The sequence below is a fragment of the Podarcis pityusensis genome (assembly GCF_964106645.2).
Source record: "Podarcis pityusensis genome assembly, chromosome: Z".
Taxonomy (NCBI): Eukaryota; Metazoa; Chordata; class Lepidosauria; order Squamata; family Lacertidae; genus Podarcis; species Podarcis pityusensis.
The window spans coordinates 21,694,002-21,721,874 of NC_138044.1; the positions used below are offsets into that span (position 1 = coordinate 21,694,002).

The 27,873-nt window shown below is 46.4% G+C and overlaps 1 protein-coding gene and 1 long non-coding RNA gene across 5 annotated transcripts; one reads left to right on the plus strand and one right to left on the minus strand.

Moving 5' to 3' along the window:
- FGF16 (fibroblast growth factor 16) lies at nt 1–24,740 on the minus strand. Of its 3 annotated transcripts, none has more exons than XM_080989983.1 (4): nt 24,295–24,740; nt 10,391–10,494; nt 1,719–1,957; nt 1–228 (listed from the first exon to the last, which is right to left on the minus strand). In XM_080989983.1, exons 1-4 carry the CDS (start codon nt 24,566–24,568, stop codon nt 135–137), a joined length of 711 nt encoding a protein of 236 aa, XP_080846109.1. In that variant the 5' UTR covers nt 24,569–24,740; the 3' UTR covers nt 1–134. The 3 variants fall into 3 exon arrangements, with proteins under 3 accessions (XP_080846109.1, XP_080846108.1, XP_080846110.1); XM_080989982.1 differs by having other exon boundaries at nt 1,719–1,960; XM_080989984.1 differs by lacking the exon at nt 1–228 and having other exon boundaries at nt 235–1,960.
- On the plus strand, nt 12,176–17,437 carry LOC308468072. Of its 2 annotated transcripts, none has more exons than XR_013981444.1 (3): nt 12,176–12,632; nt 13,642–13,762; nt 16,259–17,437. It is a non-coding gene; the product is annotated as an uncharacterized lncRNA (long non-coding RNA). The 2 variants fall into 2 exon arrangements; XR_013981445.1 differs by lacking the exon at nt 16,259–17,437 and adding an exon at nt 14,810–15,668.
- Nucleotides 24,741–27,873: the final 3,133 nt, after the last annotated feature.

Here is a 27,873-nt window from a genome sequence, read left to right on the forward strand (position 1 = left end):
TGAAGTTAACTCTTTATTAGAGACAAGGCCTGCTCAGGAGTGCCAGGCCTAATGAGCACAGCAACTCTTCTTGGTAGGTTTTGCCCCTATAAGGCAGTTGTGAAGACTGAAGGTCCCCGCCTTCCCACAGCTGACTAAGTCTCCTCCTCTCCTGGGTCCTTCCTGAGCAATCTGAGACAACGCCGGCGCGTCCGTCTTTGCTCCGACCTCTTCATACCTCTTCGGGTCCTGGGAGACCAGGGGAGAAGGGAGTTGGTCGCAGCAGAAGGGGGAGACCCCCTGGCTTCTTCAGCAGCCTGCCTCATCTCTGCCTCTTGGCCCCCCTCATTTCCTGCTTCTGCTTCTGATTCTAGTCTGCCCTCTGCCACAGCCTCCCCCTGCTAACTAAATCCTGTTACTTCTTCAGCTCCTGACACCTCCTCCTCCCAGTCTGCTCCATCTTCTCCCTCTGACCACATACCATAGTCCCACCACCACTCCCTGGACTCTGAGCCTTCTTTCCTTGGAGGTTCCCCAGCTGGTGCCTCCCACCATTCCTCGGTGTCTAGCCAGTCCATGACTGGGTCCCTTCCAGCTCTACAATTCCATGATTCTATGAACATGGGAGTATCGATCCCATTAAGAGAACAACTCATCTTGAATGCGTGTGAAGAGGAAAAAAATGTTATCTGGAGGGGCCTCATAATTAACAATGGATGTGACTGGAATAAATTAGCAAGCCACCCGCAATATATAAAGACAATTTTATTGCCGAAAAGCTCTTAAAACTCATTTCTCCCCACCCCCTTTCCTCCCTCCTATTCCAATAGGACCTTACCCTTCCTGATGAAAGTTGGGCCATAATATCTCTCATTTTAAAAATAGTAATTTTTTGGAAATAAATAAATATATAAAATAAATATCATATACATTTTATAAATAGATTTTTTTCCTTAGGAACAGGATTGTATTAAGAATGTTAAGGTCCTTGACCCACCCTCCTCTGCTCCTATTTCAACAGCAGGAAACATGCACACGTGTGTGCCCACAGACAACGCCCCCCTCCCTCACATCCCTCTGGACCCAGGATTACCAGATGTAAGCTTTGGTTTGGATACTCTAGATTCTGCCCTCCATTTTCCCACTATGGAAGTCTTATCAGCTAGAGCCTACAGTGAGGAGTTCTGGCCTAGCAACATAGAACAAGTCTGCTAGGGCCACCTCAAGAGAATCCGAGTGTCAAATAGGAAGAGGCCCCATCCATTCTGTGGGACCCCTTAATAACCATTCCAAGCCTGTGAGCAGTACACACAAGTCATTGCTGTGGTCTTCTGTGGTGTGGCCACCATGGCCGTGTGGCTAGGAACTGGTGCTGGCGGTGGTGGTTGTCATTTCAGAAATAATCTTTTCTCCCCCGTGTCAATTTTTGCCTTCTCTTAGCCCACCAGATAAAGAGAGTAATTGAATTAATGAATGGTTTTATGTAGGGTTTTCCAAGCTCGGCTCCCACCCTGCCCCTATCCTCACCTGTCCCGGGAGTAAACTCAACCTCGAGATAATACCTTTAGAAAGAAAAGAAAAGAAAAGAAAACTCCAAGGAATAGGCAGTGCTTCCTCTATCTGGTATCCAGATTTGTTAAGAATGATGGAATGGCTATGGGATGGAGCGTCCTGGCAGAAACCATGGAAACCCAAGTAAATATATACACAATGGCTGCTCAAGCTGCAGAGAACATCACCTGTAGTGGAAGAGATGTCTGTACATTGCAGGGATCTTAGCAGGGTCCACAGGTCTTGGTAAAAAATGAGTGAATTTTTGGTGTCTCTTAGTCCTGTATCCTTCTCTGGGAGAGCCATCTTTGTTCAAAGCAACGTAATACTGTCTCTCGGAGTCAGAGTGTTTGTAGAGGGTTGAAGCGTAAGTGTTGTACCAGTTTTCTTCAAACTGCTCACGGAAAACACACTCCCTTGTCAGCTTCTTCTGTGTGTGTAGGTGGGGTGGAAGAGGGGATCAGGGAGAGAGAGTGGGTGGGGAGAAAAAGACTTATGAAGAATAATCTACAAACATTCTGTTCACATGGGCAGCCCTGCTGGATCAACCCAAAGACCCATTTTGTTCAGCATGCCGTTTGAATATAAGAAGCAAGGTTTATAAAGTCCTTTCCATCTTGGGCAATGTGGTCCTACTCTGACGGTGGCTCTCCAGGGTCTTATGCTGTGTGTGTGTGCTTGTTTGTTTGTTTGTTTGTTGCATTTATATCCCACCTTTTTCTCCAAGGAGCTCAAGGTGGCATACATGGTTCTCCTGCTCCTCATTTAATCCTCACAACAATCCTGTGAGGTAGGTTAGGCAGAGAGGGAGTGACCGACCCCCAAGATCACACCCAGTGAGCTTCATGGCCAAGTGGGGATTTGAACCCTGGTCTCCCAGGTCCTAATCCAACACTCTAACTACTATGCCATATTGGCTTTCAAAGTATTGCATATACTGACTCTGCAGGGTTTCAGGCAGAAGCCTCTCCCAGCCCTACCTGGAGATGTTTGGGATTGAACCAGGGGCCTTCTGCATGCAAAGCAGATGATCCACCACTGAGCTGCAGCCCCTCATCACTTGCTACCCTGGAGATGCTTCCTGAGACCTTTGGCATGCAAAGAGTGGGCTCTGCCCCTGAACACATGCTGCCTTGTGGAAGCTTACAAGCAGGGCAGGAAAGTGGTACCCATCCTCTGTTGTCTATCTGCAGCATGGGTGCCATAGCCCATGAGATGCTCTGTATTTGTCCTTCCCCAGCAATCCCTATGTACCCCAAGTTTATAGCTGCAACCCTGTGCCTCCTTGCTTGGAAGTAAGACCTATAGAACACAGTGGGGCTGACTTTGCACATGGAGAGGTAGCATGGAAAGAAGGCCGCTATGCTAGCATCACAAGGGACTAGATGACCCTTAGGGTTTCTTTCAACTCTATAGTTCTACGATTCCATGACTCCATTCTCCCTGACAGCAGGATTTGTTTGAATGAATGGTTATAAATGACTTTGAATGGAGGAGCTTTCCATCAAATAAGCCCCTGAGAAACAGGAGTAGCACCTCATATGGTGTTTAGGAGAACCAAGGCTAATGGCAAATGTTTGAGTAGGTGCCCTAGGGAGCAAATGATAGCAGTGGTTTAATTCCTAGGGACTTTGCTGCAGAGAGAGAAAAACAACCCTGGGAGGTTCTGTCTGAGCACAGGGATTCCGAGAAGCAACATAACCATGGGCTGAGGTCATGCCCCAAGACAGTAAGGATATCCTGAGGTCACATCCCTAAAATAGTTAAGCCCAGGAATGGTTGACTGATATTGATACGATGATTCAGCTCCTTCGGAATTAGTCATCCTTTTGTGTCAATGGTACTGGCTTAATCTGAGCATGGGACTTTGACACAGGAACACTGCTAGACTAGGTCCATCCAGTTCAGTTGTCTGCACTGACTGGCAGCAGCTCTCCAGGATTTCAAGCAGGGTTCTCTCTTAGCCATATACGGAAATTCCTTAGGGGATCAAACCTGGGATCTTCCGCAGGCAAAGCAGTTGCTTTTATCACTGAGCTATGGCCTTCCCCTTGCAAAGAGAATATCTCACGGGAGGGTCCTTTTCGATGGCTGGGGAGCAGGCTGATCTGGAGTTGGGCACACTGTTGTAATCTAGACCAGGATTTAATTTGTCCTGCCTGGCCACCTATTTGGGAAGAGCCTTCTATGAACAATGTGTGTGTGTGTGTGTGTGTGTGTGTGTGTGCGCGCGCGCAAATGTGACCCCCATAATTCTCTGTCTGGCCCTTGGGATTCTCCCTAGGCTACACCTCTCACTGGTCATTCTCCATACTTTGCTCAGGTGCTTTTGCCTACCTGAAATGTGGCCCCTGAACTATTGCTTGCCCAGATAAGAGGGATGAGTGCATAGTAGAAGTTAGAAGGCTTAGGTTAAGAGCCACATCTGTTCTTCCACCCACTTTTGCCTCCGGCTCTACCTATCTCTGGCATGTGGTATCCCAGAAGTTTGCCCATTGGCAATGTGGCCCTTGGATGGAAGAAAATTCCCAACCCTTGGGTTTAAGAAAACCATTCACTTGACTGGTATTCCCTTGCACAATATACTGCTGGCCATGCTACTGCCTGCCCCACAGTGTTAAGGGAATCCTTTCCACAACCTTTTCCATAAGGATCCTCTTACATGAGCAGCTGCTTTGTCCCAGGTTCAGTCCCCAGCATCTCTTGATAGGGTTGAGCATGAAATCCCAGAGAGCTTTTACCAGTAAGAGCAGAGGCATACCTAGGAGTTGGTGAAACAGGCCCTCACTGGAGGCGCAAGCTTGAGGGCACGCGTGCAAAGTCACCTATCAGACTATAGAGTGTATGATGTATATGTGTATGGCGACATGGCGAGATCAAACGTGGGAGAAGCTTCCCATCCTTCTCGCAGCACAAAGGCGTGTGAATGCTTTCACCCTTCCTCCTTGCCTTGCCCTTACTCCGGGATGCTTCAAGTACTAGGAGCCATTGATAGCCCTCTCCTCCTTGAATTTCTCCAGTCTTCTGTTAAAGCCATCCAAGTTGGCATCACTGCCTCCTGTGGGAGCGAGTTCCATATTCTAATAATAATAATAATAATAATAATAATAATAATAATAAATTATTTTATTATTTGTACCCCGCCCATCTGACTGGGTTGCCCCAGCCACTTTGGGCGGCTTCCAAAATATATGAAAACATAATAAAACATCAAACTTTTTTATTTAAACTTCCCTCTGCAGGGCTGCCTTCAGATGTCTTCTGAAGTCAGCTAGATGTTTATCCGTTTGGCATTTGATGGGAGGGCATTCCACAGAGTGGGTGCCACTACTGAGAAGGCCCTCTGCCTGGTTCCCTGCAACCTCACTTCTCACAGTGAGGGAACCGCCAGAAAGCCCTCAGTGCTGGACCTCAGTGTCCGGGCTGAACACAGGGGTGGAGATGCTCCCTCAGGTATACAGGGCTGAGACCATTTATGCTCTGAGTGAATAAGTACTTACTTTTATGTGTCCTGAATCTTCCAACATTCAGTCAGTGTAAAGAATATTGAGCTGGATTGGAGCTATGGCTTAACTCAGGCTAAGGCAACCAACTATGTTCCTAATTGTTTTTCGGGGTGGGGAGAAGCATAGCTTAGTCATAAGCATATACTTTGCATGCAGAAGGTTCCAGATTCAATCCCCAATGGCACCTCCAGGTAGGGCTATAAATGTCTCATCTGAAGAGTTGCTGCCATGCTCTGTGGACATGAGCTAAACTGAGCTAAACTGGTGGTGTAAGGCAACTTGCTATTTTCCTATTTGGGGAGTGTCCTTGGATGGTGTGAGATGCTCTGTATGGACTGTGAGCGTGATAGAACTCTTGCAATGCTCTGTGACAGAAGAGGGGTTGTGGCTAGCAATCTTTATTTCAGGGAAGCTTGCTCTTTGTTTCTTTCTCATATATATATATATATATATATATATAATCCCATGTTTTCCTACAAGGAGCTCAAGGTGTGGCAGTGACTAGCCCAAGCTCAACTCCAGTGAGCTTCATGGCCAAGTGGAGATTCAAACCCTGGTCTCCAAGGTCCTAGTCCAACACCCTGACCACAATACTACACTGGCTCTCTACACATCTCATGGAGGATCCCGTGCCAGACAGTTGGAAAATCTGCACTGTCATACAAACTAGGCCTCTTCACCATGGCAGCCATGAGGGAGAAAGCCAATGCGTGTGGATTAGTGGCCTGAGAACCTGCTCCTTCATAATGTGCTTCAACATCATCACACACTACCAATGTGTGCAGTTGCACAACATCATCACACACTAGCAATGATGCAGTTGCATCTGGAAAAGTCCCAGCTCAGTCCCATGGCACCTCAAACTGCAAAATGATAGCAAGTGATGTGGAAGGCTCCTGTGTCAGATCCTGGAGAGCCTCTGCCATTCAAAGCAGAAAACATTGGGTTGGATGGAACTACAGCTTCCTATGTTCCAGCCTGTGCAGGATGCTGCTCTGTGTCCACCATGGTGAAAATTTGCAAATGCTGAACATTTCGGTGTTGATGGGTTATTTTATTTTGTAGAATATTTTATTGGCTTTGTAATAAAATGACATTTGAACAAAACCTGCAGAATGTTACATACATACATACATACATCAGTTACATATACCTCAGTTTCACCTTACCCCCATATATGCCCACTGAACCACTTCCATTCCCATAGAATACCTGATCTGCAACTACATATTGCCTATTGACACCAGGAAGGCACCGTCACTGTACTCTTTTTGGCACCTGCTAAAAACATTCTTGTTTAGACAAGCCTACTCAGATGTATAGAAAGCTGATGTGAGTTTTAATCTGTTTTTAGTGTATTGTTAACTTTTCAATAGTTTCAATTTATTGTTGTCATTCTTTCTTACACACAATTTTACTGCTTTTTCCTTTTTAGTAAACCACTTTGAGGGTCCCCCACACACAATCAAGTGGTGTATATATTTTATGAAATTAATAAAATGAAAGAACATATAAGAAAGAAAATGAGCAGGAATGCTGTCAAGTAACTGAATCACAGAATGTATCGCCAAACTTCCGGGTTGGCGCCATCGCCGAATGGCGGACTCCCTCCGAGCTCCGGAGGGAGCCTGCTCGGCAGGGGCTGGGTCCTACCGCACCGGCGATGCGGGGGACCCTTAAAAACCACGGCCACGGGGGCCGTGGACATGGAGACTCGGCTGGCACCGCTAGCGCCCTCCCGACTCGTGAAGGAGCCTTTTTAAAGGCTACGGATCGGGTGCCGGGGAGAAGCGTGGTGCTTTGAGTCCTCTGCTATCCCTGCCGAGCGAAGCCGCATGCCATCCGGCGGAGAGCGCTGACTTCTTCCATTGAAAATTCGGACTTCTTAACAATAACCCGTGAGTAATTTGGAAACCGGGTTCAAAAGGAGAAAAAAAAAAGAATTTTTTTTTTCGGATTGGACACGAGCGGGGGGGGATCCAAAAAGGAAGTCAGTCCCCCTCCCTACTGTAAACCTTCCAAAACAAGGATGGGGAAACCAAGGTCCAAAAAGATTTGTATTGCTGATAAAAACTAAGAATTCCACGATGGGGAACTACAAGAACTGTGCTGGAGGAAGAATTGAGGGAGAAGGGAAATGTAACCCCCCCCCCCGGGAACCGGGGTGATTGAAGAGAGAGCCTGGTGAAAAGAGTCGGAGATTTTGACAGCTGTCAAAGTAGCTGTCAAAGTCGGAAAGCAGAGAGGATTTTATTAGGAGAACTTTGCTGGTTAAATTTGTTACAATTTGCTATAACCCGTTAAAACTTGGATACAAAATGGCGAAAACATGGATAACAATCGGACTTTTGGACTAGAGAAAACAAAGTTACAACAATCCCCCTAGAGGAATTTCGGGACACTACAAAGATGGTCGTAAGTGGAAAAATACCATTGGAATTTTACAGGACTGGTTATCTTCTGGGAAAGCTGCAAAACGGAAATAATATTTTGTCTACAGGGTGTTCAGCTAAAGGAGACAATAGAATTTTCTATTGAAGAAAGGAAGGGACTGAACGCAAGTTTTTGTTCCTGAATAACAATAATCCCTGCAGAGTTACTAAGCTTCTGAATTAGAACGTTTCAGCAGCGGAACAAGAGGAAACTGGACTACAACTTGGAAAGAACAATGGGGGGAGTTTTATTAAAGATTTGAAGTTAAATGTTTTAAAAAATAATTATAAAAAGAAAAAGCCAGCAAGGAGTTGGGGGAAATAGGTGATTTATGGACTTTAAGAATTCCAGGCAGATAACATGGTTTGGTGGTCAGGGGGAAATTAAACCGGGGACAGGGGGGGGGAGAACTAAAATCCAAAGGCTTGTCAACTTTTTTTTCTGAATGAGCTCTTTCTCATCTATTATACTTTTTATTTCTTATTTCTTATATTTCTATTGTGTGGGGTGTCCTTATCATTAAAAAAAGGGAAATTGTGGAATGAAAATGGGGTGGGCCCTGGGGAGAGAACTTTTGTCTTTTATTAGGGGTATTGATGAGGAGTGTATAAATTTTAAATTCGAATAATGGTCTAAACAAATTAAGTTTCAATTAGAACTGAGAGCTTGTGGAGCCAACAATATGAAAGGAGAATATGGTAGGGGTGGGGGAAGGGGGGAGTCCCGGAAAGTGGATGTATGAAAATAAGGCTTTGAATGTATTTTAATCTTTACTTTCTGTATTTTTGAAAATCTTAATAAATATCATTTAAAAAAAAAACAGAATGTATCGCCAAGGCTTCATTTATCTGTGACAGCCTCTCCATAAGTAAGTGGCTGGAGGTCTAACATTAACTTCACTTCTGTTTTACATTGCTGATATATGGCAACCAGAACTTGTCAAAATGACTGCATTTAGTTTGGTCTTTAAAAATCTTTTTCTGCTGCATTAGATGCTTAGAAAGAGCCAAATCTGAAACTTTCCCATGTCAACCCTTCAAATAGCATTGCAGTGTTGTGCCATAAAGCAGAATCCAGTAAGAATCCTGTATGTGTCAAGAGATTTTTAATGGCATGGAATCATCCAACTGGAAATCAGCATGGGGTTGGCTTTCCTGCTGAGACTGCCAAGAGAACACATCACAGAGGGGTAACTGGATACTATAATTAGTCTGAATGGACTTTGATTTGGAATTGGGATTTAAATCAGATTAGCATTATCAAGACACCCAGGTGAGCATTTTAACTTATTTTCTAATTTGAGCAGGAAAGATCCATAACAAGACTGGCAAATTTCCAGTCCAAATTGTGGGCTGCTCCAAAGCAGAGCGCATCCAAGTGATAGCCAGGCCCATGTGCATGTCACAATTATAGGGGAGTGCAGAATATAGAACTTCCTAGAGTTCCATCTTCGACTTCAAAAAGTTCAAAAACTTCAAAAGTTTCTGATCCAGATGACTGGGAAGATATGCCAAAATGTGTTCACTGAAGTCTCAGAAGCCCAGAGGTGTGTCTGAACAAGATTTCCACTGGCTGTGTGTGAGGCTTTTTATAGTTCACTATAAGTAGCAAGACCAGAAGAAACTACGCAAAATAATTGTAAAACAGCAGCGGAAATTATGCAAGTGAAAAAATGTGCATCTTTATTAAATGTTCACATTTTAACTGAGGGCTCATCCAGACTTTCTTCTGTGCAATGTTTCTAGACACTTTAAAGCTCCATGCCTGAGCACTTTTTTGGGCCCCAGCCCTGTCCCTGCAAAAGCCTTATCACTGAGAACCATTCTGTGGAAAGCCCGAATTGCCATTTGTTCTGATTCAGAGTTAAAATGTGGGCTTTCCTGGGGAAAGTGGCAGGGAAAATAAAAAAGTGCTTGGACACAGACCTGTGCCTAGAAAGCACAGGGCAAAATATACAGTAAGTGTGGATAAACCCTGAGTCACAAAATCAGGCTTTTCTTTGGTGGTGATCTTGAATGCAGCATTTAAATATAAGCACAAAATACCCACAGACCTGACAATGGTTTGTGTTTCATGGCTTTCCTAAACAAGATGAGAACCTCAAAAGAGACACACTATCAGTCATACTCTTGGGTCTGCTTAGGTCTGTCAGAAACTCCCCAAACAAACAATGGACAGCAAATGACCAGTCAGTTTCTGGGCATAACTCAAGGCAGGCACTGGTGCTTACCTTTAAAGCAGTGGCAGGGACCTGGGTGTTTTACCACTGAGCTACAGCCCCTCCCCATATCCATGCAGGTGAAGTCTGCACAAGAGTGAGCCTTTTCTGTGTCTGCTCCCATATTGTGGAATTCCCTCACAACAGAGGTTACGAATGGTTCCCTCCTTGTAATCCTTCTGCCAGCAAGCTAAGACCTTCTTATTTAGACAAGGCATAGAAAATGAAGGTGTGGGTGATGTTGACCACTGGTCACATACAAATAACTTTGTAATTTATAACATTTTAAAATGTAAGCCACATTGGATCCCTATTTGGGAGAAAGGTGGGATATAAATACATTAAATAATGATAATAGTCTTCCAGATGTTGTTGAGCCATAACTCCCATCCTACTTGATCATTGACTGCCTACCTCATAGGTGGCTACCTTTAACGTGGGCTAAAAGACCCTACACTTCTGTTTGCTTTTTGTGGAGCCTACTACTTCTGCAACTCATAGCTGCAGCTCATTTTCAGTACCATAATTGTGCCATGGTCACTAATCAGTTGCTGGGGATCCCAAATGCAAAAGAGTGGCTGTGGAAGTCAGAGCTACAAGAGATTGAAGTGGGTATCTTGGAAAATATCAAGGCATAATAAAACCTTAATGTTACCCACTCCAACAGTATTTGATATTCCATAAACCTGAAGGGCTAACTTACCGATCCATACAGCTCTCCTCTCTCGTTCATCCCAAGGTAAAGTCCAGAATCCACACCGCGGATACTAACCAGCCCTACAGCCAAGCTTATAAATTCCAAAATTCCTTTGAAAAGAAATTAAAAAGTGAGAGTTATTCAATACAAACAATACCACTCCTGGTGGACATCATTACAGTAAATAAAACAATTTAAAATCTATCCAGACTTCACAACGCATTTATATCATATCACAATAAAAGGACAAATAATATCCTTTTAAAAAAATCATCTTTAAAATGAACACGACTAAGGCTTAAGAATTTTAAAGGCCTGGGCAAATAGAAACATTTTTGCCTGGCACCAAGTTGCCAGGATGGCTTCTTTTGAGAAGGAGCTCCACACCCAGGGCACCACAGCTGAAAAAGCCTTCATTCCTGAGATTGGAGAGTGTATATCTGATAAAGACAGTGCCTGGGGGAAATAAACCCTCAACAGTATACCTTAAGATGGCGTTCCTTCAGATATTTGGACCCCAAGCTATTTAGGCCTTTCAAGGCAAGTGTCAGCAGCTTGAATTGGCCCTAGAAGCAAACAGGCAGCCAATGAAATTCTCTTATGACTGGTATACAAAGAAATGTAGCAGTGGTAATCAAACGTCTGGCAGCCAGATTCTGCATCACTTGAAGCTTCCATGTCAACTTGGAAGATTCCAGATAATGGATAACCATGGCTAGACTGTCTAGAAACAGCCACAGTTGGTGAACCAACCGAAGCTGTGTCACTGAGTCAACCTGGGCTTCTAGTGACAAAGCTGGCACTAGGCTATGAATTTGCTGACTTTGGAGGGGTGGTGGGTGGCACAATCTGCATCAGAGCCTAGCTCACCACTTCCCCAAACTCAAAGCACATATATCCACAGTGCCTCTACCTTAATAGTATTCAGCTTCAATTTATTGGCCTGCTTTCAGCCCATTCCCACATTCAGTTACTGGTTCAGCACCTTCACAGCCTCACCTGTCAAGGAGAAATTGAGCTGGATATTTGCGGCACCTCTCCCCAAATCCTCAGGTGATTTTACTCTGTGACTTCATACAGATGTTAGGGAGTAGGGTGGGAGAAGAGAGTGTCATAACGTAACACAAGTGCCATAGGATTCAGCAGAGATCCTCCAATACTGCCTTCTCAAACCACCATTGCAGGTAGGATCAGAACCATCATATCATCATGCCCCCAACCCCATCCCACAGAACTGGTCCAGAAAGGTTCAGTGGCTGACGGTATCTCAAGCCGCTGAAATCAAGGAGAATCGACACATCCTCATCCTCCCCCTCCTGGTTTGCCTTCTGATCAAGATCATCTATCAGAGAAACCAAGCCTGTGTGACAAAATGTGGTCTGAAGCCAGTACAAAACGGGTCAGTATAATCCATTTCTTCTAGCAGTACTTGGAGAAGCTTTATTAAAGAGAGTTTGTGGATATAAAAATATTGTTTGGATTAGGGTGGTGGTGGAACCAACCTTTCATATGAAAAACTGAACAGTTTGGGAAAATACCACAAAGAGGGAATACATTAAGTCACAAATGAAATAATTAAAGTCGCAAATATAATAAGAGGAACAATCTGTTTTTATGCTATGCAGAGTAACCTAAAAATGAGTAAGAATTGCACAAATGCATAAAAGCAGATTATTAAGCTGCTATGGGCCAGTTCAACAGAGGACTATGAATGAAGTTCCACAAGGATGAAACCTTCTGAGTGACCACAGCAGCCAGCAATTCCTAAGTCACTACAGTCACTCACCTCCTATCAACCCTCTCTTGGCTCTGCCTGCTAGAGTACTCTCCCTCCCTGGAATAGCACCCCACTTCTTGGACTCAGAGCTGCTGAGAGAACAAGGAAGGCCCATAAATTGTTTTCCATGTTCCTCTCTACTACTCAAAAACCTGGAAAAAGCCAGGCAGTTACATAGTGAGGGAGAATGAGTAGAAGCAGTTCAGAAAGAGCATTGGAAGGGGGCTTTCCACAGGTGTTTGTAGCAGCTGTTGGAAACATTAGCTGGTACTGTCAGCCAGAGGCTTCTCAACAAGCGGAACCAAACTTCTTTGCATATGACTTTAGCTGGTCTAATGTGGAGGTGTGAGCAGAGCTGGGCTGGGAAAGAGGTGGGCCCTCTGCCTTGCTCCCATCCTGTTCGTCTGCTTGTTACCACTGATGCCAGAATAGGGCTGACCTTGATGGTGAATCCTACAGACCTCCCTCTTGGTAAGTGCTGCCTCTCATTTCCTCCCTGTCTCCCTTGATTTTAAAACACAGGGAAGTGGGTAGGTAGTCCCTTAGCCGCCTCCATTTCCCTTTCCCCATTTCCTTCTAGGGCCAGGAGGAGAGGGGTGTGTTGCTGCCATGTTGTGTCAGGCAGATATAGTGACATCATGAGCCGGTTGCCCAACTTGGATGGCTTTAACAGAAGAGTGAACAAATTCATGGAGGAGAGGGCTATCAATGGCTCCTAGTACTTGAAGCATCCAGAGTGAGAGTGAGGCAATAAGTTTCTCAGCAGAAGTTGGATGGCCATCTGTTGGGGATTCCTTAGCTGTGATTCCTGCACAGGTTCGACTAGATGACCCTTGGAACCCCTTCCAACACTACAATTCTATGATTCTATGATTTGTGGTTGTGCATCTTATGTTTCCCAAAGCTGGGGTCCACGTAATCATAGCAGTAAAGTATTCAATGTAGGGAGCAGCTCTGGGGCAGCCAAGAGCAGCATGTCCAGTCTCATTCCTTCCACTAAAGTAGGGTTTTCCAAACTTGGGTCTCCAGCTGTTTTTGGACTACAACTCCCATCATCTCTGATCACTGGTCCTGCTAGCTAGGGGTGATGGGAGTTGTAGTCCAAAAATAGCTGGAGACCCAGGTTTGGGAAACCCTGCACTTACCTCCTTAGGTACAGCCAGGACAGCTGTAGCTCCATCAGACATGAGGATATTTGGTGTGGTAGGCCAGAAAGACACATGACAGTGAGGAGGTCAGAACTGCTACTTTTTCATGGAGGCCTTAAGGGGCCTCCAAATCAGGAACCCCAAATTGCAGCTAACAGCACACAGAGAGGTTGCATTCAACAGCAAGGGAACAGGCTAGGGAGAGAAGAGCAGTGATAGTCACATGGTTCCTCCCATTTATTTATAGAGCCTCTAGAATGTCCATCCAACCCTTCACAAGCACACTTGACCCGCCCTGGTTGGGTTACATCACTTACATGCTTTTTTGCTAGCTCTAAGATTCTCAAAGTACCACTTGGAAGAACCATTCATTGCTCAGTCACTCATGAGCTCACAAGGCATACTAGCAGGACCTCAAGTGCAAGGACGATGTCGTGGCTATACATAGAACAGGTATGTCATCGTGACTCCCTTGCTGTACTCCATGTTCATTATAGTATCACCTTGTTGCTTGAGCCTGCGCATGCCCTACTTATTCATTTTAAATACATCACTCTCCAGAAAAGAAGGTTTTCATGCTTCTGGCTCCAGAAGTTGCACCGAGAGAAACACTTGGAGCTTTGCCTTGCATACATACCCTACACTGCATTTGGTTTGAACTGTATTGCTTCAACTCTGTTGTACCCAACTACAAATCCCAATTGGCTAGTGTTCCATGTCATACAAACACCTTCCACAACCTTAAATGCCTGGAGTACTTTTGGTACTGTTTATAAAGCTTTTCCTTCTTGTAAAATACTGTTTAAGTACATGGAAGGATGGGTGTGTATTCACACATGCTAAGATGCATTTCTTTAAAAAGGACACATGCACCCCCACCCTGGAAATTATTGTTGGCAATGCTATGGTGCTGAGCGAACATTCTACATTGAATTTCTCCTGCCTCAGAAGGATAGGATGAAATGAAAATCCTCTTCATGCCTTCCGGAGAACATGGCACATGGAACTAAAGCATGGAGAGAGAACATACACATGCTGCACCACTGTACTAACATCCTCAGATGCACCAAGCATACCTACTCAAGCCTGACCATCCCGTGTTGCCTGAGACTGTCTCAGGGAGGTTATGTTGGCCGAATGCATTCAGTAGCTTCCTTGTGATCAGGACACCTAACAAGGCAAGGTTTCCTCATCACACAAGGATGCTTCTTAGTGCATTCATAACCCAATGAGATATACCACTTTAGCAAGGCTGAATGTGCTCAGTGGAAGAGTTGAGTCAGGGAGTGGCCACTATTATGGGCAATTAGCCTATTTTACCCTGTATTACCTCACAATAGCTAGGACCATGCCTGTTGCTTCCTTTTCGTAGGCTGCTGAGCCTCTTGGAAACAGTTTGGTGCTGAAGTTATTGTGTGCATGTATTTGAAACAATGTGTGGTGTGAAGTTACTGAAAATTAGAAGTTTCTGCTTGTTTATGGTGTTTTTGTTGTTTTAAGGGCCTGTATTTATTTTTATGGCACCTATTTGAAGAAGACCATGGTGGAAACTGAGGTGGAGAAGACACAGCTATATCTAGCTAAAATAGAAAGATGATGTTGCTACAACTAAGAACATTAAAAAAACCAAATCCCTCCCTGCTATGAACACAAACTGAGGTTGGCATGCTTATCTAAATTTGAAGGGGATGGATGTACACGGCACTCAGATGTTTACTGTTTCCTTTCAGTTTTATGACAGTGATTTAATTTATGTATGAATATCCTTGCACATATGATTTAGATACAATAATATTAATGGAGGCATTGCTGGATCTTGTGGGCAGCCGCTACACAGAGTGAAGTTGTGATTTGTTGTTCTGGAGGGACAAGTTTGTCTTGGACTTCCTTGAGTGGGAGTGGACCTCCCTATTATCAGGAGCAATCTGGGCAAGTTCCTCATTGCCACTGATGGTAGGACCAAGAGCCCCACCATTTCCACCATGGCCCACTGCCCGAGGATGCCAGCTGGCACAACATCTGGTTGAGCTGTCTTAACAATGGGCATTATGTGTGTTTTATGTGTATTTTAATGAATTGAATTGAGTGGAAGATTATAAGTCATGGGGCGTGGAGCATGTGTGTATGAACTTAACAGCACTGAGCTTATTTTTCTTAATGCTGTTAATATTGTTTTATGGGGGATAAATACCATAAAGGTAAAGGTAAAGGGACCCCTGACCATTAGGTCCAGTCATGACTGACTCTGGGGTTGCAGTGCTCATCTCGCTTTATTGGCCTAGGGAGCTGGTGTACAGCTTCCTGGTCATGTGGCCAGCATGACTATGCTGCTTCTGGCGAACCAGAGCAGTGCACGGAAACGCCGTTTACCTTCCCGCTGGAGCGGTACCTATTTATCTACTTGCACTTTGACGTGCTTTTGAACTGTTAGGTTGGCAGGAGCAGGGACCGAGCAATGGGAGCTCACCCTGTCGTGGGGATTTGAACCACCAACCTTCTGATCGGCAAGTCCTAGGCTCTGTGGTTTAACCCACAGCGCCACCAGCGTCCCTGATAAATGCCCTATTGATTTGTTAATCATAATCGCTTGTAAGCTGCTTCGGGATTCATTTCAATGAAAAACAGCATAGAAATACAATAAATAAATCAAAATCAATCGTTTATGTTTAAGAATTATATGTCATTTGCCTTCAGAGACCCCTTAATAAAGGCATTAATCAATTATTATACTATTAATTATTATTTATATGCTGACAGTGACTCAAGGCAGCTTACAGATAAAATAGGAACAGCTAAAACATTTGGCAAACAGAAGAACATTAAGAATGGCTTCAACTAAAGAATTCTGGGAGCTGTAGTTTGTCAAGGATGCTGAGAGTTGTTAGTTGATACGCCCCCCCCCTTCATTCCCCACCCTGGAACAGTTTAACCATCAACCCTTCTTTGCAGGAAACTCTAGAAATTGCAGCTCTATGTCTTGGCTAGGGCTGATTGGAGCTGTAGTAAAGAGGCTGGCAAAAGCTGCAATATAACCTCAAAAAATTGGACATCTGATGAGCATGCTTCAGATTTTAAAGAAAGAATGACGGCAATGCAAATCCAACCAAGGTGTCTGGGAAAGAATTTTGCCATTATCTAGCTCAATTTGCAAGGGAAGCCTCCAACACCCATGCTTCACCAGTACTGGGAGTGGCTGTTGGGACTCAGTCAAGAATTCACTTTCTGCTTGCAAGGGGGAGTTTTCTGTGGCCAAACATGATTTGTTTTTCCAGCTCTTGTCTTCTCTTCTGTGGTGGAGATATTCATTCCACTCACTCTTTTGAGCCTCTCCAGATCACATTCTGTGAGATTTGACTGGAATTTCTGATGTCTGAAAAGCTGAATTATCTTTGAACTTCCATTGGAGCAGGGCAGCCTGCCAGTCATTGTTATACTACTAAAACAATTGTTTAAGGATTACTTCAGCTGCCTGCACCTGTCTCTCCTCGTACAGCCATATCCACGGGCAAGGGGGCTTCAGAACAATGTTGCATGTTGTACTAGTATCTGCAAATCTAAATTTTCAGCTAAATCTCTCTCTCGCACCCCCCCAACTGCCCCCCAGGCAACTGTTTGGAAACAGGTGCACTGGGTGTCCATGTCAAAGCCTGCAAAATCTCAGGAGAGCTTCAACAGCAGCAAAGAGTATACCCAACACACACTAGCACACACAAAGCCCTGCTGAGCAGGCAGAATTGCTGCTCATGGTTTGGGGGATCAGGGTCTGTGGTGGGCAAGGAACGCAGTTTTCAAACATTTTGGACCAGCTACACACTCCCTGGCACAATTCGCTCAAGGCCCACCCACCACAAGGCCCCTTGTTGCAACAGTATCTACTGCTCCGAATACTCATAGCCATTGAGTCCTATTGATGATGTACCACAGACGATCACAGCTGCAATGGTAAATTGTCATTTTGGTGAATATAAACCGGGGAGGGGAATCTCAGGCCCATTCTCAAGGGAATGCAGCCCTCCAGGCTTCTCTGCCCACGAGACTTTCCAGAGGCCATGCTCTTTGCCTAACATTGCTTTGGGCCTCTCTTGAGCAATTTTGACTGCTGAACCGTGTATTTGAACCACAATAATAAGAACATCTAGTCCATATCCTGCAATCACACTGGCCAACCAAGATGCCAAGGTCCCTGATTGGGAAATCAGGGAGCAAGATTCAAGCCGAAGGGCCCTCTCCTCTCCTGTAATTTCCAGCAGCCACTGTTCAGAAGCATTACTGCCTCCAAATGTGTGGAGGCACAGCATAGCTCCCATCATGGCGTAGCCACCAATAGTCCCCTCCTCCATGGATTTGTCCAATAATGCATCAGTTGAGGTGGATTGTGGTAATGAGTGCATAAGAAACCTCTGACTTTTGCATGCCTGGAATGTAGCCTTCGACACAAAGGCAAGAGTCAGGTCTATTGTTTCTGCCCGGCTCCCAGAAAGTTTTCCATTGGGGCACAGGAGGATGCATGGGGAAGTGGGAAGTGGGGTGGGGAATTGCACCCCTGTCCCATTTCTTATAAGAAAAGCCCTGCTGGATCAGGCCAGTGGCCCATCTAGGCCAGCATCCTCTTTCCACAGTGGCCAACCAGATACTCCCAAAAGGAAGCCAGCAAGCAGGAACCAAGGAACGAAGCACAAGAGCCTTCTTCCTTCCTGCAGTTTCCAGCAATTGGTATTCAGAAGCATGGCTGCCTCCAGGTGTACAGGCACAGCATGACTAACGTGTCTAGTAGCCACTGATTGTCTTATCCCTCTTCAATGAGTCTGAATGGAACTCTGAGTACTAGCCTGGATCAAACCCATCCTGTATGTAAGGTGAGCTTCCAAAAGTATGTGTGGCTGTGCTGTGCAGTGCTGTGTGTGTACAGCATATATATAGTAAATTTGTTGCAAGCTTCCCATTTCACCTACAAAGAAGGCTGACCCTGCTGTGCAAAAGGTGAGGGAGTGACCTGCTTCAGGAGACATCAGTGAGGGCAGAGCACAGCAGACAAAGGCAAGAACTGGTGTCTGATTGATGCAGCAAAACTTTGCTGCAGTGTTTGCCCTAGCAGGGGTGGTGCTGCCATTGGACACTATACTGCCTACAAGCTACATATTCCAAAGCCTCTAGTAGTCTAAATACTTAATGAACCACCCTGCTTTCAGTTTCTAAAATAAAAGTATGAAAAACTGGAACATTAAACAGCAAGTCAAGTACCCCCCCCTTTTTTTAAAGGAAAGGAGAACTAAGGTAAATTGCTTTATCTGAATAATATGCTTTCTTTCTTTTTTTACTTTGCTCATTTCCACTGTGAAACTGATGCATGGGATTTTAAAAAGGGGGTACTAAGAAGTAAGAGTGACTACTTTTCCAGCTCTACTTACACATGGAAAAGTGTTGTAATTCAACTCCCATCATCCCCAGCCAGCACAGCTAGAAGATACTGGGGCTGATGTGAGCATGGCTCCTTTGGCTGTGGCTCATGGGAGTTGTAGTCCAAAGCATCTGGAAGGGATCAGGTTGAGAAGGCTCTTGAAATGGCTCTTAACACCATTGTGCGCATTTTGCCACACTGAGGCAGTGGACTGCTGGGATTTGCTGTAAATACGGATACTTGTATTTTGCATACAAAAGAGATCAGATCCAATCCCTGGCATCTCCAGGTAGAGACTGGGAAAGGACGCTGTTTGGGTCCCTGCCTGTCAATGTAGATAGACAGATGGACCAAAAGTCTGGCTTGGTGGAAGGTGGCTTTCTACATGCCTCACTTTCAAAGTATGAAGGTACCTACCATTCAAGAAATGCAATGTGGCTTGGGGACAGTTCAGCTCCGACTCAGCTCTTGACAAAGCACAGACACTGGGACCACAACAGTACACTTTTGAGGTACAGTCAATTTGTGCATCTGCAGCCTAGGTTGCCAGACCTTAAATGCTCCTTCTAGAGCAGCCCCTTCACGAACCTTCTGAGGATGCCCTGAAGTAAGAACTACAGCCTTTAGCCCAAAGTTGCATCACTGTTATGTGGCCATAGCAGTGATGCAGGATCAGTGGTCCTCCCAATATTGCTGGACTCCAACTCCCATAACTCCTAGCCAGCATGGCCAATAGGCAGGGGGAACACAGGAATATTTAGCTCACTACTGTCCACACTAGCTGGCAGTGGTTCTTTCAGGGTTTCAGACAGAGGACTCTCCTGCCCCTACCTGGAGATGCCAGGGATTGAGTCTGGGACCTTCTGCAAGTAAAGCAGATGCTCTACCACTGAGCTATGACCCTTCCCAAAGACAGTACTAGTCCAGCATTGTCCAGAGGGGCCACAGGCCACTGCTGGTCTACAGTTAAATGAACATCACAGGTTGTGACGTTGTGCTGGGACAGTGATTTGCAAATGGTTAGGTGAAGCCTCAAAGGTTGTCACAGGCTGTTGGAAAGCTGTAAGAAGTTCCAAATGAATTCAATACTGGTTTGAAGTTTTGCAGGTAGTTAGGCAGGACCTACAGGACTTGAGCCAGTGAGACTATGCATCTTACAATTCTGTTATCCTCCTACCTTCTGCTGATGGCTTCTCAGCTGCTAAGAGAATAAGATAGTGGTGTATGAGGAGTTATGCTTGGGCTGGTTAGCACTTCAAGCATTCTTGGGTGCTTGACTATGTCAATAATAAAAATGAAGGGACACATGGTTATTTTGCAATACATAGCCTTCTTTCCCTCCCTGTTGCCAACTGGGCTGTCTGCAGCAGTGGTTTTCCTTCTGTGTTTGGGATTCCTCAGAAGCGTACCAGGTATTCCTCCATGAGAAGACCTCCCTTCCACTTCCCAGCAGAGAAGTGTTAGGTGTTCACACAGAGAAAAAGTGAGGGCCAACACTGAATGGACTGCACACACTAGGACTCTTCCCATAATCCTCTGTACCAGGATTCAGAGTGGAAAGGGTTCTCAACAGCTTGCTCAGCTTTCACCAACCTGGCGCCCTCCGAATGTTTTGAACTACAATTTCCCATTAGCACCAGGCACCACAGCTATGGAGGATAGGGCTGGTGGGAGTTGTACACAACAACATCTGGAAAGCACCTGATTTGCCAAGACTGAGCTCAGTGGCGTAGCGTGGGTTGTCAGCACCCGGGGCAAGGCAAGTAATTTGCGCCCCCTAACCCATAGGGGCAGAGAGCTGTGAGTGTGAGCGCCCCCCCCAGATGTTGCGCCCAGTGCGGCCGGCCCCCCTGCACGCCCCACGCTACACCACTGACTGAGCTAGAAAGTTTGAAAGCTCCTGGTCCACATAACCTATCACCACCACCCTTCCTTGCATCAAGTCTTGATCAGATCATATTATCTTTCTTCTGGGATGAATGGATGTGGGACAGCATGCACATCATATGGATTTCACCTGACCTTCTTCAACTTGTTGAAGCAGGCTCCTGTTCTAGCCCTCCCACCCAGAATCTGCCTTCTTTGCAGTGCTTCAGGATACTACCCTGACTCTTACTCAGAGTACCAGGCAATCAGTATCCAGACACAAATGATTCTCCATGTAAGTTTCCCTTAATAGGTAAGTAAAGTAACACTACCTGAGGGGTAGTAATAAGCAATGGCAGATCCATAGTATTGAATATATGAAGTTGCCTGGCAATTCTCATGGTTCAGTACCATGTACTCCAACAAGCAGCATCTCTCAGTGACTACTTTGGGATATTATGCATGCAAAGTGGGTGTGCTCTGCTATGGAGTTGTAAGCCTTCTCTCTAAAGAAACAGAGTCTGTCTCTCTGCACACAAGATTTGAACTCACAACTCTGCAGTAGCCAATAAAAACATAACAGCCCTGCTGAATCAGACAAAAGCCCACCTAGAATAGCATCTTGTTCCCATCACGGCCAACCTGATGCCTATGGGAAGTCCCCTGAGTAGGACAGGAACACAACAGCATTCTCCCCACTTATGTTCCCCAGAGGCATAATGCTTCTGATCTTGGTAGCCATGTCCACCATAACTAGTAGCCATTGATAGCCTTAACCTCTGAGAAGTTGCCCAAACGCCTTTTAAAGCCATCCAAGTTGGTGGGAATTGCTACATCTCCCAAATCACCATGCTTAACTTCTTGGAGTCCATTTTCTTAACTCACAGCCCAGGTCTTCCTCAGTGACAGCCAGCTAGCTAGCCTCAGTGATCCAGCTTCAAATGTGTTCTGCACTGTAAGGATGTAAGAAAAGGCCTGCCAGTTCTGAGATCCAGCACCCTGTTCTCAATATTGGGCAGCAAGATGGGTATGCAAAGTTCATGAGGCAGAAATGAAGATAACAACCCTCTTCATTTGTTTATGCTAAGCTACTTCTAAACATGGAGGTTCCAGTCTGCAGCTCAAAACATTTGTTGAGATCCTCCCCACATGCTTAATTCTTATAAAATCAGAGTGAAAGGCCACTTGAAGCCTGAATGCAAGCTCCAAACTTCAGAATTTAATTGCTCATGATTGGCTGAGGGCAAAACTTAATACAGCATGCCAGGTCTCTGAGGTGCTGAGTTTCTCGGGCCTAGAGTTCAAGCCAACTTGATCTGCACCTGAGGATTCCAGTTTGATCCCTCCCCCCTGAGGCTCTGCCCTCCAATTACAACAAATAACTATTTATTTTACACTGCCTTTGGGAGAAGCCTGGAGCAGAAATCTATAATATTTTATATCAGAAGCCTGGTCTCATTTACATAGCTGGATGCCAACTGCTTGAAACACTTGTGGAATGCTAATGTTTCGATTTATTGAATGCACCATACAGTTAACTCTTCAAACTCAGCTTGCAAACCAAATGAAAAAGAGGGTTGCTGTCACTGAACAAAGGGAAGGTTTTCTTCTTTATTTCTAAACTCTGACTAGCTGCTCTAGACTCTTACATGTCAATCCTTGGCAGCAAACCTAATATATTTCACTGAAGGTTGCTCTCGCAGTTTATTGACCTGCAGCTGTAGAAAATCCATAGCTTGTTTAGAAATTGTGTGTGTTTGTATGTAGGTGCTAGTAGTAGCCAGGTTGGGACAAAGCTAGCTGAGGTGTACACAGCATTTCTTCTACCCATCTCCTTCCTAGGGAGAGGGAAATTATATTATGTCTTTCAGGAGCTAATTAAACAAGGTTTGGCTGTGCCTATTAGTACCTTCCATTGACCTGTCGGTTAGGGCTTTGCTTGTTGATTCCATTTATAGTAATTTATTTGATTCCATTTATACCATTTATAGTAAGGCTGACATCCTGTACACATTTACTTGGGAGTAACCACTATTCAGCTTGGTGGGTGGTGGACAGGGCCGTAAGCCTTTTTTCTTTCCCCCTAACCAACTCACATATTTTAAAAGTGTTCAATTTCTTGCAGAACACGAGTGTGTAACAAGACAGAGAACAAAACTGGTTTCACTGTAGACATCTTAATAGGGTAGGGGTGGTGCTCACAGCTATCCCAGGATTCCAGACTTGCTGGATGCATGGCTGAAGTCTCCATGTTGGACCTTCTTGAGAGTCCCTGCAAGACACCTGTGGTTCTCAGACCCCACTCCTTTCTCTGCACCTCACTTTCTTCTTTGCATTTTAAAAAATGATTATTAAGCATTCCCAGCATTCAGTGAACCAAGGACAGGGTTCTGAAGTCTGCATATTTTGCCAAATAAAAGTTACCAAGCTCTGATCACATTCCTACCATCACGAAACTTCATTTCATATGAAGGATGTAAAGTTATGAAACTGTTTTTAGTTGGTTTGGTTCCACATTTTATTCATGCTTCAAATTCCCTTTGCAGCACAACCCTACACACATATTGCTCAGAAGTAAGCCCGAGTGCATCAAATGGTGCTTACTTCCATGCAAACAGGTATAGGGTTGCAACCTTAATGACTAGGTATGAGAAGTGCCTAGTCTAAAATTGTGCAAAGGGTGGGTTTTCCAAAAGCACCTGCCTGTCTCTTCTCTGCTTTCCAAGCTTATGTTATGAATTATCTTATTAATACTACAGCTACAAGTTTGTCACGGCCTTTGGCTAGAACAATAAACTTATGAACTGATGTTTTCTGTTCAGCTTTCCAAACTACCCCATGGGCCTGTGTGCGTGTGTGTGTGGAAAACATGTTCCTAGCCTGCTTCTCTTTGGTTCTAGTTTTGTTTTTGTTGGTTGCTTTTTTTTTAAAAGAGCCTGCTTTTTAAAGTATTTTTTGTGCACCTGCAAAACGGTTTAGCAGTGGGAGAATAGGAAATTGAAAATTAACATGCTGGCATTTCAGGGGAGTGAGCGCATTTATTTAGCATTCTAATTATATCCATGCTCAGGATGATTTATATTACTAGTGTAATTAGTTCTGTATGTGGGACAAGGCGGCGGGGCACTTTGAACAAGTTCATAAAGGCAGCTCTCCGCGGCTATTGTGACTGCGCGAGAGATCCGGCAGAGCAAAAAAGGACACCTGCTTTCGAGACGGGGGTGGGGACGCTAGTGGGAAGGGAACGGGAGACTCCTCCACCAACACGGTGCGGTGGGGTGGAACAGAGAGGGAGAGAGAGGGGAGATTCCAATCAGGGGGTCTTTCGGTTCAGGGACCGAGAGAGAAGAAAGAGTTTGGGAGAAGGAAAGGCGACCACGTGGCTTGGACGCGAACCAAAGCACAGAGGCTGTAAACAGGGGACGCAAGGTTGCTCCACAGAGCGCAAAGGCGGGCATACGTTCCCACGCGGCGGGTAGGGGCTGCATGCCCCCCCCGCCAGCGGGCGCCCCTCTCCAGCTGCTGCCAATGCCTTCTCCCCACATTGCGCCTACTGCCCCTCCATGCTCAACCGCTTTTTCTTCCCAAGCTAGCTCTCCCTACAACTTTGAGGGGAAAGGGAGCTAAAGGTTCTGCCGCTGCTGCCGCTGCTTTTGTTTAGCGTTCAGCGCCGCCGCGCACGCCTCTTCCCAGCCCCGCTGCCACCCCGCCCGCGGCTTACCGAAGCGGCTGTGGTCCTGGCGGGTGCCGTGCACGGTGCCGTTGGGGAAGATCTCCAGGTGGAACCCGGTCCGGCAGTAGAGCTGCCTCCGTCGGAGGATGCCTTTCAGGTGGGCGAAGTCAGTGGGAGAGCCCCGCTGCAGCCGCCCCTCGATCTGCCCCAGGCGCTCGTTTAAAAAGCCCGGCGAGTCGGCGAGCGCCACGCTCCCAAGTGTCGAGGAGAATCCGTGCAAATCCAAATCAAGGGAGCCCAGGAAGCCGCCGACCTCGGCCATGGCCACCGCGGGGGCGCAAAGCCCGGAGGAGACAGCAGGGAAGCCCGAGCGTACTAACGAACGAGCCACGCGAGCTCCGGGTCCAGCGGAGGGCAGTAGCTCTTGCCCTCTCGGAGGCTGCGATTCCTCCGGCGTCGCCGCCGCTCTCTTGCGCTTGCTAGCTCCCCAGCTCAAGCCGCCTGCGCCGGCTCGCCTGGTCCAGCGCGTCCCCCCCTGCTTCTCCTCCTCCACCTCCTCGTCCTGCCGCCTTTCATAGCTGCTGGATCTGTCCGGCGATCCGATGCAAACTGGACTTTATATACGTACACACACACTCCCCTTACATTGACATATTGGATATTTAAATGCAAGCCACACCTCACTGGCATACCCCCTTGGCAGTTGCCCCGGTCCCCCCTGCTCCCTGCGCCTCTTCTGCGATCCATTTGGCTCTTTTGCGGGGCGGGGGGAGGGAAGAGAACGTTTCACTCCCTCCTTTATTATTCTTTAAAAAAGAAAAGAAAAGAAAAGAAAAGGAAGGAAGCCGCGCCACAATGCAGCGAGCCAAGCGAGCTTTTTTGGCAGGTCCTTTCCCGAGCGCTGATGATGAAACTTCGTGCGCGGGGGATGCGAAAGGCGTCGAGCTCGCTTGAGCCAGGCGACCCCAAGACCAGCCTCGCTTTGGCCAGTCGCCTGCCTGCCTCGGATCGTGGCTTCAGTTCTGACAGGCTCTCGGTGGAACAAAGTAGTTGCCCTTTGCAAAGGCAACGGAAGCAAAACCACGGGCTGGTTTGGTTTTTCTTTTTCTCTCCCCCCCCCCAACTTTTTTTTACAGCAGAGCCCAACACTCGGCGCCTGCTTCGGAGTGCCGCCGGGATACCCTCTCCCGGGGTCCCCTGAAAGCGCTTCTTGTGGGCGACAACCCCAGAAGCAGACGGCAGATCTCCCTCTCCATCTCGAGTTTGCACCGCGCGTTCCGCGGCGGTTTCTCTCTCCCCTCCCTTCCTCCTCTTTGTATCCCTAGGAGGCAAAAGGAACCTGCTGCACTGAATTCTTTTTTTCCCCTCCCCACCTTTGGGAAGCACACTGCCAAACACATTTTGGGATCTATTGAGGGAGGGGGGAAAACCCGGACCCCTCTAGTGTGTGTGCATTTGTAAACGGCATTGGGGTGTTGGGTAGGAGAATAGATATGGAGTGGGAGTGGGAGTGGGGTGGGTGGGGAGTTCCAAGCCGGCTGTGGACTCCCCCCGCCGCCACCTTTTTTCGTACTGGGAACAGGTGTTTCCTCGCTCTATTCCCGCCTCTCCTCTACTCCCCTTTCACCCGCCCCCTGCCTCCGAGCTCCCTGATACCGTATCTCTGGCTGCAGCAGCTGCTGCCTTGAACTGCAGACAGACACGAGTCAAGCGATCGGGACGCGGAGGGGCTTGCGGGGTTGGGCGGGGAGGAGAGGACTCTTTGCAAAAAGGAAAAAAAAAAGGTGGGGGAGGCGCGCGGGGGCACAATCCAACCCCTTGAAACCTGATTTGATGCAATAAAAGGAGCATTTCCCACCCCCACATGGATCTTTTAAAGAGACGGCATTTTTGCAACGCCGCGCGGCTGGAGGCGCTTGCCCGCCGTTTGCCGTGGCCTCCTTGGCAGCTAGGCGGCGCTGTTGCTCAGGGGCTGAAGCGCACTCGCCTTTCTTGCAACCCCTCCTTGGCCCGCCTGCCTACTTCGCTACCTTTCCACGCATTGCAACGAACGAGGTGGTAGGATCTTGGACTGCACCACTTCAAACTGCAGGAGTGAGTTGGGCCTGGATTTAGGAAATGCCTTCGAAAGCACACACCCAGTTCCTTGCATGTAGTGAACTAGTGCACCAGTATCAAAAAGTGTACTCTTTCTAGCTTGATGTGCTAGCTTGCATGCAGGTTCGCTCAAGAAATTTTGCAGACTGAGGCCGAACGGCAAGTGATGCTTTCTCCCACAAGCCCCACACTTCTCTTAAGGTACATTGCACCCAGTCGTGCCAAATTATTTTGGTGCCTTAGACAAACCTGTCACAAGTGCCCTTACCTGTTCTCACAGGAACCGATCCAGTCCCTGTAATCATCATCTGAGGCACTTCTTTTTGTGCCTTCTCCATGAGAGGTCCAAAGGGTGGCAACATGAGAACAGGCCTTTTTTGCAGTGGCACCCATGAAACGTTCTTCTTAGGGATGAACCAGCCAAAAATGGTCCTCTTCTCCCAAGCCTTTGGGAGAATCTATGGCCTTTTAAACTGGGGGGATGTGTGTGTTAATTGTTTTTGTTGTTACTATGGAATGTTTTTCCCCCAGTTTTGATACTGTAAACTGCCCTGTGATCCTCAGATGAAGGGCAGCATTGTACAGAAATGTAATACTAATACTAATAATACTAATGAAAAGGGGGAGGGGGAAGAATACATTAAATGGTGATTTGCTACACCTGAATTTGACAGCCTGAGGCTGTTGCCTTACTTTGCTAACAGTAGGGCTGACCCTGCTTGCACGCAAAGAGCTTTTAACATAGGGGCAGCATGCGAACCTAGAACCAAGCCACCTGCCTTCTGAAATGGTACAGCCCAGATTTCTGTAGCCTCAGTTTATCACCTCTGGGCAACCACCTCCTTCCCACAGCACCCTGGCCACTTCAGAAACCTCAGGCAGTTCTGGGAGGAATCCACACAGAGCCTCTTCCTCCTTGCTGCTGTTCCTAAGAGGGGCATTTCCAGCATAGTGTTGTGGTTAGAGTGTTGGGCTGGTATCTGGTATACCAGGGCACAAATCTCCAGTCAGCCATGGAGCTCACTGGGTGACCTTGGGCCAGCCACTTCCTCTCCACTTAACCTACCATGTATACCACCTTGGACTCTTTGGAGGAAAAACAATAAATTGTTATAAAAATGGTATAATTTGCATAATAAATTGTATAAAATAAATTGCAACTGCAGTTTGCTTAACTCGGAATATGCTACCCTAGTTGTTTTCAAGGAGTGTTCTGGGGAACTCTGGGGCTCAGCAGAGCTTATTGGGAGTTCCCAAGTCTGAAGCTCTTTGTAATGGCAGAATAGCTTTCCTGGAAAGCAGGTGGATCATTGTCACTAACCTTCCTTTGTAGCCTGCAAACCCAGGAAAGTGTTGGGTGTCCTCCTTGGTCAGGGGTGGGGAATACTTTTCAGTTTGAGGGCTGCATCCCCTTCTGGACAACCTTCCAGGGGCTACATTCCTGTGCTGGGCAGAGCTAGAGGCAAAAGCGGGTTGGTCAACCAATGTGTATGTTATCTGCTTCACTGACAATGAAGCCACCCCAAGCAA

Coding starts and splice junctions, on each gene's coding strand:
- FGF16 (XM_080989982.1), bottom strand. CDS start 24,568: ATGGCCGAGGTCGGCGGCTTCCTGGGCTCCCTTGATTTGGATTTGCAC. Junction 10,495..24,294: donor CCAGGACCACAGCCGCTTCG/GTAAGCCGCGGG, acceptor TTCTTTTCAAAG/GAATTTTGGAATTTATAAGC. Junction 229..1,718: donor AGACATCTCTTCCACTACAG/GTGATGTTCTCT, acceptor CTGGTCTCCCAG/GACCCGAAGAGGTATGAAGA.